Source organism: Cryptomeria japonica, chromosome 11 (genome assembly GCF_030272615.1).
Source record: "Cryptomeria japonica chromosome 11, Sugi_1.0, whole genome shotgun sequence".
In the NCBI taxonomy this organism is placed as follows: Eukaryota; Viridiplantae; Streptophyta; class Pinopsida; order Cupressales; family Cupressaceae; genus Cryptomeria; species Cryptomeria japonica.
This window is the reverse complement of record NC_081415.1, coordinates 605559501-605571421: the sequence shown is the minus strand read 5'-3', so window position 1 is coordinate 605571421 and position 11921 is coordinate 605559501. Positions and strand designations below refer to the sequence as shown.

At 36.8% G+C, this 11921-nt stretch overlaps 1 protein-coding gene across 1 annotated transcript; it reads left to right on the top strand.

Moving 5' to 3' along the window:
- The first annotated feature begins 686 nt into the window (after positions 1-686).
- Positions 687-1079, top strand: LOC131860361 (uncharacterized). Its single transcript, XM_059214759.1, has one exon. The coding sequence runs from the start codon at positions 687-689 to the stop codon at positions 1077-1079; it is 393 nt and encodes a 130-aa protein (XP_059070742.1).
- The last annotated feature ends 10842 nt before the right edge of the window (positions 1080-11921 follow it).

The window sequence follows — 11921 nt, the reverse complement described above, 5'->3', positions numbered from 1 at the left end:
TATGTCTCAATCCCTCACTGCAACCTATTATGGTAGAAAATTGTTGCCTTTGGGGGCACAATATCTGTGATTATGGTTATCCTATCCAAGAAAATGGTATTGCTAAGTGGAAATGGAACTCCTTGGATCCCTTGGACTTGGATCAGCATCAAAAAGACTTGTTTTCCGACATTCTCAGCAAAAGGATTATTTTCCCTTCCCCTAAAAAGGACATTATTAGGTGGCATGGTTCCTCTGATGGTAAATACAAAGTATGTTTTGGTTACAAATTGGAAGAAGCGGTTATAGAAAAATAAGATTGGCCTGTTAATCTTTTTTGGCATTGACACCTCCTTCCCAAAGTAGGCTCTTTTGCCTGGTTGGCTTGTTAGAAAAAGATCCTAACTAAAGAAACGCTCTATTCAATGGGTATCAATGAACCTAGTAGATGCATTTTATGTCTAGAGCATGAAGAGAGTGCGTAGCATCTACTTCTCCACTACAAATTCTCTAGCCACTGTTGGTGGCATTTCATGAGAAAATTGAGAATCTTCGGTCCCTTCCCATTAGGGTTGGATAAGGGGTTTTTGCAATGGCCTAAACTAGTAGGAAAGGCTATTTTTTCTTATTTTCTTTATATCCTACCATCGCTTCTGATTTGGGAAATTTGGAAAGAAAGGAATTGTAGAATCTTCTAGGGTAAAGAGATGAGCTTAATGTTTCTTTGTGGGAAAATTGAGAACCACCTGACTGAGCTCTTGAATGAGGCTGCTCAATCTAAATCATTAAAGAAGAATTTGTACACACACTGGGATTGGAAGATTAAGCTAGCTCTTCCAAATCTACTCATTCCATTGCTCTTTGGCTTGGGAACCCCGATGGATCAGGTCAATCCAAGAGTGGGGGTGAAATGGGATACGCTAGAGTTAGGGTGGAGCAAGGTAAACTTCGATGGTGCTTCTGCAGGAAATCTGGGTCAAAGTGGTATTGGTTGTATTTTGAGGGATTTTGATGGTATCTGTATAAAAGAAATCTCTGAAAAGATTGGAGTTGCTACTAACAATGAAGTTGAATTCAGAGTAGCTTTAAGAGGCCTTTAGTTAGGGAAGGAGCTCAAGGTACAAAGAATCTATCTGAAGGGAGACTCAATAAATGTGGTTAATGTGATCCACTATAATAACATCCCTAGTTGGTGCCTTCACCAATGGCTTAAACTGATTCTGGTGATGTTAGCCACCTTTGATGAATTTTGGGTTAGCCACATCTATATGGAAGGTAATGGAGAGGCTGATAGACTCTCTAAATTGGTGGTAGCCATTGGTGACCCCCTGATCTTCCACTGGTGTTATGACATGCTTATCCTACCAAGCAATGATGTTTTCTAGTTGAGTTTGTTGGTAGTGGCTCCTAACGATTGTCTTCTCCTTCTAGATGATGGTTCTTTGTTGGGCCGGTTGGTGATGTAGTATTGCCTCCACCAGTTGACATGGTATCCTCACTAACTCATTGAGCGGGGTGCTCTCTGATTGAGTCTCTTGTTAGTTGTGCTCTTCTCTCTTCTTTTGATTGAGTTTCTCTCTGTATTCATCACTAGTTGTGGTGCAAACTGGTGTATTGCCTCTCCAGTTGCCACTTTACTCATTCTTAACCTAATGGTCATGGTTTTTGGTGGATAGATCAACCGATTGATTTGATATCCTGTGAAGGTTTCTTCTTGTCACTGAGATGTGACACATTTCCATCATCATTGATCTGTGCTAGTTTGGGCCTCATGGCAATTGGATATAAGTGTACTTTAATTAATATATAGTTACAACTAGATCCTTTCAAGATTTTCTTATAATCACCTGATGGTTAAAGTTGATCGACATTAAGTTGATGAACTTTGGCTGAGATGTTGTTTGGACACTAGCATTTCATGCATGTGTGTATTCAATTGGCATGAACTACTTGTCAGGTTTTGTATTCTCTAGTTTGATGTCTTGCTATTTAACAATGGCATGCCCTCATCTTTCCATCAAACAATTGCTTTCTTTTCTTGATGACTTGCTATGGAGCCCCCAATTCTCCTTGAAGCTACTTGTCACTAGATGGCTTTCCTGGGCAAAATCATGGATAGACATCTGTAGGAGGTCCTCTTCTCTCAACATCCTCTTATTCTCCATAGCCTTAAGAGGATTCTGGGAAAGGAATTCCTTATGGCTTATCATAGGTACAGAGCCAATACCGATATCCTAACATTTTTCCTTGTAATGATGATATATATGGGTACTAGCAAGCAGAGAGAAAAGTTGTTAACTCAAATGATGTTTAAACATTGCCCATTGGGGGAAATTGATGCTGTATTGGACAATATTGATGCCAATTTGAGGATTCCACTTCCCCAAAATTACTATATGTCCTTAGGAAATGGGGCAGAGGTGAGGAAGCTCGTGATTGTTAACTCCCTGGACTTTGATACTCTTTAAGCAACCTGGCCTGTCATTACCAGGAACATTAAATTTTTGCTTAAAGCGACTGGCATCCAAAATGGCTTCACATCAAAATGGAGGGCAAAATTTCTTTGTAACGAAGAGCTAGTAGGTGCTGATGATTTTGGGATTTTGGAGAATGGAGATTTGGTGGTTGGTAATGACTAGGGGTTTGGGCTTGGTGAGGAGTGGTTCCCAAATGACTACCGACTCCCTAGGGAGAAGGTAGAATCGGTCACTCACTTGAACTATGGCACTAAATGCCTTATTGTCCTGGATGCAGCATGTGCTCCTATGGATGGTGTTTCCGAAGACTCCCTTTGACTTTGGTTTCTCTAATTTTGTTATTATCTATTTTTGTTTTAAATCCTCTGTTATCTACTTCTAAGAGGTTGGTATCTAATGTCTTGTACTCATCCAACCTTTATTGCTAGTTTTTCTTTGTTTAAAGAATAGAGATAAGGTAGGGGGTTTTCTTCCTGGTTATTTCTCCCTACCACTCTCACTGAATTAGGCCTTGTATTCTCTTATTTTGATTAATACAAGGGTTTTTCCCCTCTGCAACTATTTACTTATTAATAAAAAAAGATCTAGTTACACATAGGCTCACATGCCCAGTTATAAACTATATCCTAGAATACAACTCATCCAGATCTCTAAGAGATTCCCAAATTATAAATTATCAACCTAGGTCATCAAAATAATTCCATATATTTTTATCTTCATCCAAAGGATCACATATAACAATATATACCATCTGGAAAACATTTGGGTCGGCCACAAAAGATCACATTCTCCAAAGCAGGAAAATGAAACATGTAAAATAGGTCAACCCCAAAATGCAAAGATCTCCTTTGCCAATAATGTAAATGAATTACGGACCACCAAGGAAGGTTGGAAAAGGGCCCAAGAACATTGAGAAAGACACCGAATAGATTCACAAGCCAAGAAATCACTCTGCACGAGAAGAAATCTTTGACAAGCTGATAGGCTCAAAAACCATTCTGAGAACCAAGAACAACTAGTCTAGAAGTCATAACTCATTGGAAAAGAGATCAATTGAACTGCAAATCTAGAATAGGAAATAAGAACATGACTGGAATCCAAGAATTTGATCTGCAATAGAAAATAAATAACTACTAGAGAATGCTGAAAGAAACACAAAAACACATAATCAGAACAATAGCAAAAGCAAATATATTTTTGGTTGATGCAAGATTGCTCATCGATCAGGGATGCTCTTGCATCAAGTTTGGATTTACAAGAGTTGGTGTTCTTGTTATGGCTTCCTTAATCTTCTCAAAAATTCTCTTTGCCTCCCATGTATTTTTCTTCAATATAGGTATTATAGGCTTCAAGAGGACTGCAATGTTAGGATTAAACCATCCAACAAAATTAGTTCTTCCTAAAAATATTTGTAAACCCTTTTTACAAGTTGGTAAAGGTAGGGCCAAATTTTCACTTACTCTTTCAAGGTCAATTGCAACCATGATTTGAAACTATGTGACCAAGAAGCTTCCTTTTGTGGACAAAAAAGATGCACTTCTTATGATTGAGAGAAAAAACAAACTCCCTGCATTTCTCAAAGATTTGCCTTAAATGATTGAAATTATCTTTTGCATCTTCTAAAAAATGGCAATATCATCAGGATAACCAAACAAACTTATTCATGAGGCCCTAAAAAACCATGTCCATAGATCTTTGGAAAGGTGTACCAACATTTGACAACCCAAAGGGCATTTGTCTGTATGCCATGGTTTCCCATTTTGTGAAAAAAGCATTTTTGTATTGGTCTTATTCCTTCACCAAAATCCAGTTATCTCTTAAAAAACTATCTAACAAAGAGAATCTATTAGAACCTGATACAACTTCTATAATATATTCCATTGATCTTTTAGGGAAGCTTTGTTCATGTCTCTAAAATCCATGCACAACCTAATTTTACCATTATTTTTTCTCATAGGAACTAAATTATACACCCAAGACATGTGCTTAACAGGAAAAATTAATGTTACCTTGGATAAGATTGTTTAGCTTTGTCTTCATGAGGCACTTTATTTTTAGATTCAAAGGCCTTTTCCTTTGTCTTACTAGCTTTACATTATGTCCTAGCTCAATAGTGTGTTGGGCTATTTTAGGGTTAAAGAAATTTCAAAACTCTATATTCCGAAGAACACACATTATCAAATTATTGACATAGTAAAATAAGAGGATGCTTTTCCTCTTTAGAACATACCTTGCCAAGTTTTAGGAGTTTTCTCTTGAAGATCCCAATGGGCTCATAGTGTTCTTGTGTAATTGACATGCTAGTCTTGTCTTTTGTCACTTGATCACCAGTGTTGAAAATAGACTCTAGAGTCACCAAATCTTTAGGCAATTTATTTGACTTTAGCTATAAATTCTAATAACCAAACTACTACTACTATTTTTGTTGATTCTTAGCTACAAACTCAACTTCTTCAATCAAGAAATTTATAATTTGTTCATCACTATCAAACACTTATTAATTGTTGTTTTTTATCTAGAACTAATGGCCTTACAGCCTTTACATACTGTTGTGCTTGAACATTTATTATCTCAGTTGGAATGTCATATTGTGAGCACATGGTAGCCAACCTATCATCCTTTTTATCCTGATTTATTGGTATAGACAACAAGTTAAAAACATCAAATTCTTTTATAAGGTCACAAATTCTATGATTATAATACAAATTAAGAAAATTATTTTCTGTCATATTAACATTTCTCACCTAATTTACCACAATTTCACTATCCCTGAACACCTACAAGCACTTGATATTCTTCTTTTTTGTCCATTCTAAACCATGAACAAGTGTTTCATAATTTGTTGTATTGCTATTACAACTAGGAAAAAACCTAACAATAGAATTATAACTCTCACCACTTGGAAAAATTGACATTGTACCTCCACCAACTCCAACCTTACTCTTGAAACCATCAAAGAATAGGTACCAAAGTTGATTAGACTATTGTTCACACTACTATTTTGTTATCTTTAATCAAGTTAGGCACAATAAAATCTTTCTCATGAATCATATAAATGTGTAACCCAAAACTATCCATATGTTTGAAAATATATTTTTCATGATCCTCACCTAACCACTCATCTAGAATTATACCAATAATATCTTCTATAGGAGTGTTGGAATCATAGATAATAGGTTGTTCTTTTGATTCATGAAAAGCATGATTTTCATTTACAGGACTAGGGACATATGGTTCTATATGATATTTAGCAATCAACTCTAATGTTATGGTCACCTTAGTGCCATGTCTATTTTTGAAGAAAATGTGTAACCAATTGGATGATAGGTACCCCCCCCAACTTTGTAGTGGAGTCCTTAGAAAGGTAATGGGAGAAATATGGTGGTAGATCTATGACATGGACATCTTGTAGAATTTAAAAATTTGGGTAACTATCCAAGGTTAGATTGATATTTCTAATTACCCCAACTATGTTAACAGATGTCCCACCCAACTGTACAACTCCATTTTCAAGGGGTTTATATGACAAGCCCAACTTATCTACTATTTAATTTGGCATCAAAGAAATACTTTCTCTTTAGTAAATCATACAATTATAAAGAAGGTGTGGGCCAATGATTAAGGTCACATAGAATGGAGGGGGTTTGAATTCTTTATTATGTTGTTCCTTCTAACCTTGGGGATTATTTGTAAGCACAACTTTTGGCTGATTCTTAGGAGGTTCACTAGACAAGGAAATCTTGGCTAAGGCATTCTACAACATGTCCTTTTGTCCACACATAGATAAGGAGTACCACATTGACATATTTGTGTTACATTTATTCATATGCTCTAGGATATTAAATGGAATTGTACTAACCCCTTGTTGTCCTTTTAGAACAAAAACATTTTCTTGTGCTTGTATTGGTTGTCATGGTGCTTTTGAATGATCTTTGGTTACTGCAACCTAGTTCCTTGGCAAAATTTGAATGCTCTTTGAAAAACATGTTCCAAATTGACCTTGTTGACTTGTAGAATCTTCATTTTCCACCTTATTAGCTTGATGTTGACCCTTATCTAGTTGTTGTCCAATGTATACAACCATCTTTTTTGACCTTGTATTGTTGCTATAGGGACATAAGATTGACTTTGTCCTCATGGATGATTCACTTCACAAAACTCCTCACCTTGCCAGTTCATGAAGGAAACATTAGAATTACCTTGATCAATTTGAGTGCTTGGCTATTCATTTGCTTCTTGTTCTACCCTTTGAGAAGCTACAACATTTTTCTAAACTATGGGAGTCTAATTTAATATTCTATTAGAGCAGGTGGTATAATTATGAGGATGATTACAAGGGAAATACCACTCATAGTCTCATGCCATATTATTTTACATAGTACACATTTTATTGAAGAGTTGGCAGTCCTAGGATTATAGAGTTGATAAGGTCTTGCATTATAATTTTTTCTTTGACCCTAGGGATCAACTTGGTAAGGAGGCCCATTAGGTTAATATGGAGCTTCATAAGGTCTAGTATTTTGGCCTTGTTGTTTCTTTATGTTCACCATATATTTGCCAAAGTTTTTTAGTGGTCCTTTTATCTCTTGTAGTTCTTTGGATTGGACTAGGACAACCTTCACTAAGACAACCTTCTCTTGTGAAGCAATTTGGTAATTTATGGCTGAAATATAGCTATAATAGGTATTTATACTGGTATAGGTGAATGAACCTTTGGAAAAATGGGCATTGGGGTCCTATTGGATATTGTTCAGAAGTTTTTTGGAACAATGTTTTATCATTGATGTCAACATATTCCTCTACGTGTTCCAGTGTTGTAGTCAGATTAAGTAAGTTGGTTCGGCCAGTGTGTTTTAGATGATTTGTTGTGGTTTAAAGGGTTTTGAGATAAGTATCTCTAGTTGATTCAATAGAAGTTTCATTGGTTCACATGATGATTTGATCGAGTTACATGATTCAATATTGCAATTGTTTTTTCATTGTTTAGTGATGTTCAATATTCTGGATTTTTCTTTGTATTGCTCCTAGATTGCTATATCTTTGTTCATGGATTTGGAACAGTGTTTTGGACATTTTGGTGTATGGTCAATTCAGGTGGTTCATGATTTGGATGTTCACAAGCATATATTTAAGTTTGATAGTCAGTTGAGTTAGTGTTCTTGAGGTTTGATATATTGATGATGAAGATTCTATTAAGTGGTGTTGTTGTGGTTGTTGTTGCAGTAATTCATGATGCTTGTGGATGTTTCTAGATTGCGTCCTATTTATGTTGTGATAGTCAGTTGAGTTAGTGTTCTTGAGGTTTGATATATTGATGATGAAGATTCTATTAAGTGGTGTTGTTGTGGTTGTTGTTGCAGTAATTCATGATGCTTGTGGATGTTTCTAGATTGCGTCCTATTTATGTTGGTGGTCCGTGTTGATCATTGTATGTGTTAATGACTTTTTTCAAAATCTGATGGTGTTCTTCATGTTATGTGACATTTATGATGATTGTGGTGTGTTGCAAAAGTTTGAGGCATAATTCTGGGAGGTGTTTCATGTTCACTATGGTGATTTGGGTCCATACTATGTCTTAGTTGACATTGTTTTAGTTCACATGTGTTATTTTAGCATGTGTGGTCATATTGTATAATTTGTATTGTAGATTGAACTGACCTTGAAATATAGGTTGTTGATTTGTATTAAATGATATAATTTTGTGTTGTTGATGTATCTGTGGAATTTGTGAGTGTGTGTAAAGTGCGAATAAATATTTGATCTTTTGTTAGCAGAGGAGAAGTGAAAAAGAAGTGTAGCAGTGTAGTATATGAGCTTAACTAGAACTGTAATCAAACATTAGGAGATGCTATTCTATCAGTTCATGATCTTCTAGATAATCTGAATCTTTTGGTAAGAGAGTGAGTCTTCCCCAAGGTTGTAACCATTGTTATTATTGTGTTTTGAGCAGTGATCTCTAGGCAGTGTGTCTAAATGCATGTGCATTCCCCATTATAATGTTTCATATAATTCTAGCAGGGTATTTGTTGTCACAAAAGTTTGCACCCTATGATGAGCAACCTTGTGAAACATGGAAATAACCTCTCAAGTGTGGGACCTTGTGCTATTATGAGGTTGAATCACTGGAGAAGGTCGACTTCCTCTTCAATCTGATGCAAGTGTTGAACTAACCCAACATTGAAATATCTAATCTACTAGTCTGATAGGGGAAAAGGGAGAAAGAGGGATGCTTGAAAGAAAGGAAAAGGTTCACACCTAGATTGAAATGGTGATCTTCCCTACTTATAATTGCACTAAACATGAATAAAAAACTACCCAAGACATGCACAGGATCTTATCTTACTTAGCTTCCTAAGAAGAGTGAAGGATATAAATCTTGAAGATGACAAGAGGGACTAAATATAGCCCACAGATAATTCCTAAAAAAGAGTTAACAAAATCACTATTCTAAGGAAAACTAAAGAAATATGAATTCAAACAACAAGGAAAAGAAAATACACAAGTTATGAGAACTGAATAGAGGCAAAATATGTAAATTTTATTCATAAGAAGGCAAAGGAAATTTTACATATGCAAAGAAACATAAGTTTTCTACAGAGAAAGAAAAATAAGATGATGGAAATATTATAGAAATTGTCTTTATAGTTCAGGCATAACTTAGACTGGACTCAAGATAGAAACCCTAACCCTAACCCTAACTAGGGTTAGATTACAAAAAGGAAGAGGGGAGAAGAAAATTTGATTGAATGATTTGAGCTATAATGTGCAAAATCTCATCTATGAGTGTCCAATCATCTAGGAGGAAATAAAAATACTTTGTACATGAAGCAAACCCTGCACATAAGCATAGTCAAGCACACTCCTAAGCAAAAAAGTCTTTGATCCATAATTAATGAACATGGATTTCATCTGAAATTGGCTCTAGAGGTATGGGAGGGACAATCATCTCCTGAAAATTAGGAGAAATATGCATGGGATAGCATCTGAGAAATCTCTATTAGACCAAAAAGTCTTCATAATGCCTTGAAGAGGCATGAGTGGCATCTAGAATCAGCCTATACGGTCATTTCTACAGTAATGGAAACAATCCCTAGTGGTTAAATGAAAATATGATCTGAGATTGAGTGTCAACTGAGCACAAAAAATGTCTTGATTACCAGGTCAGCAACCATTCACTTGCAGAGCAGTTGAAATTCAACGGTCACCACAAAATTGAATATCCATCATCGATCAAGAGATCTCACGCATAGATGGATGCCCGAGATCTCACCATGTGAGCGCTCAAAATGCCAACAAAAGATTAAAACATGGTCGTCGGATCAGGCCTTTATGAAGATCCAACAACCATAGATGACTGATGTGGTCCCTCATGCCCATGTTTCCACTTTGCTATGTGACTGCCTAGTGGCCTAACTAACCATGTGGGATAGTGGGGAACATACTTTCCTTGTTTCTTTTATCCCACAAGGCCAAATTGCTTCCCAAAAAGGCCCTACAGGATGGTGGGAAAGCCTTGTTCATTCTGTTTATTTACCCCACAAGGCCTTTAGATCTATCACCTTTACTTTGTGGGGTGGTAGGAACACTACCTGCATTCTTATGCTCTCTTACTCTGCAGGGTATCACTACATCAATAAAAATCCTCCCAGTATGGTGGGGGACAACCCCCTCTTTGTTATTTTATCCTGTTAGGCCCCCATTGAAACCTTGAAACTATTTATGGGATGATGGGGAAACCACTCACCTAACTTTTGGTTACCCTATAGGGCATCACGTGGGAATTTATTTCCATTGTAGGGGTGGTGGGAGAGACTGAGTCTCACCTCCCACTATCTCACGATATTCTTTGTATTTCCTCCCTTTGGCCAAACTACCTCCCCAAAATGTCATGTGGGATGGTGGGAAGATTACTATTCTCTTTGTTTCTTACCCTGTAGGGTCATCGTGATTGCATGGAAAGGTGTGAAGGATAGTGGGATGAGTATTTTCCCCTAGCTTGTTTCTCTCACAAGGCCCTTCATGTGTTGTATCATTCCTCACATGGTAGCGAGGAAGAGACCTCCTCTTTGTTTTTTTATCTTGCAAGCAATTTTGCCTTTCTATCTTGCCTGTGCGGGGAGAATGATATCATAGGTTGGGATCACCATCTTGCTATCCCATGACCCATTTGCTGGCCATATAAAAACTTGTGGGATAGCAGGGCCCAAAAAACCTAAGAGGAAACCTCCAATGATTGATAAGAGGAAATAAGGGGAAACCGGCCCACCAACAATGGGGAGTCCTCCAGCTAGTAGAAATTAAGTGAGTTGATTGGTTGACCCAGTCAACTCAAAAATAGAAATGGAGCCTAAAAGGAAAAAAAATTCTCCATTATTTCTTAAACAGTGTGCATAACATGAAGTTTATGGAGGAATGCATAACATGCAGGTTATGGAGGAAACCCAGGTTTCTAAGATTGGATTTGCAATTTTGTTGATAGAAAAAATTCAACATTTTGGCAACTCAGAGGGGGCCCTAATCTTTCTTAGGGTAAGACCAGATGTTTGAAAAGTATCCATTGGGTATAAAGTCACAAAAGGAGAACAAAAAAATGGAAACCCTCCCTGTATCCGCAAAAGATCAAAACTTGGCCAATCTAAAGGGGTTGACCCATGCATGAGCACTTATGGAAAGAAGAAGAACATAAATTATAGATATTCATAATATTTACAAAATGATCTGCAAAGTCACCCTAGGCACATACTTTGAGGTGAATACCGTTAATTGCAATAGGGAAGTCTTCACCATTTAGCCTAGCTAGATTGAAAGAGTTAGCATCCTTGCAGCCTGTAATCACATAGGGACCACTGCATATTGCATCAAATTTTGAGTGTCTCCCTACTTTTTCTTTGTCAACATCCCATTTTAGGACAAAATCTTCAACTTGGCAGGTCCTCAAAATGACCTTCTTGTCAAAATACCTTTTAACTTGTCCTTGATGGGCATTTAGGGTCTGCACAACCCTATCTCTAACCTCTTCAAGCTTTATAAGCTCAACATACCTCACTGATAAGGCATCATTTTCAAAGAGCTCCAATTGATGTGATAGGTCTAGAGATGGCAACTCAAGGGATAAGGGAAGCCTTGCTTCCCTTCCACATACTAGCATGAAAGGTGAGTTGCCTAAAGCACTTTTGGGAGTGATTCTATCAACCCATAGGTCTATTTTAAACTTGAGGTTCCATGACCTCTGATTGTCTTCAAGAGTCCTCTTGATGATTCTAATGAGATTTTTGTCAAAGGACTTAGCTAATCCATTGCCTTGGGGTTAATAATTTGATGATGTTTTCAAAAACACATCATGTTGGACTGCCCATTTATTGATCTGAGATCCCACAAAGGCCTTAGCATTGTCTGATATAATTGTAGAAGGGGCTCCAAATCTGGTTGCAATCCCGTCAAGGAGTTGAAACACTAAATTTTTAG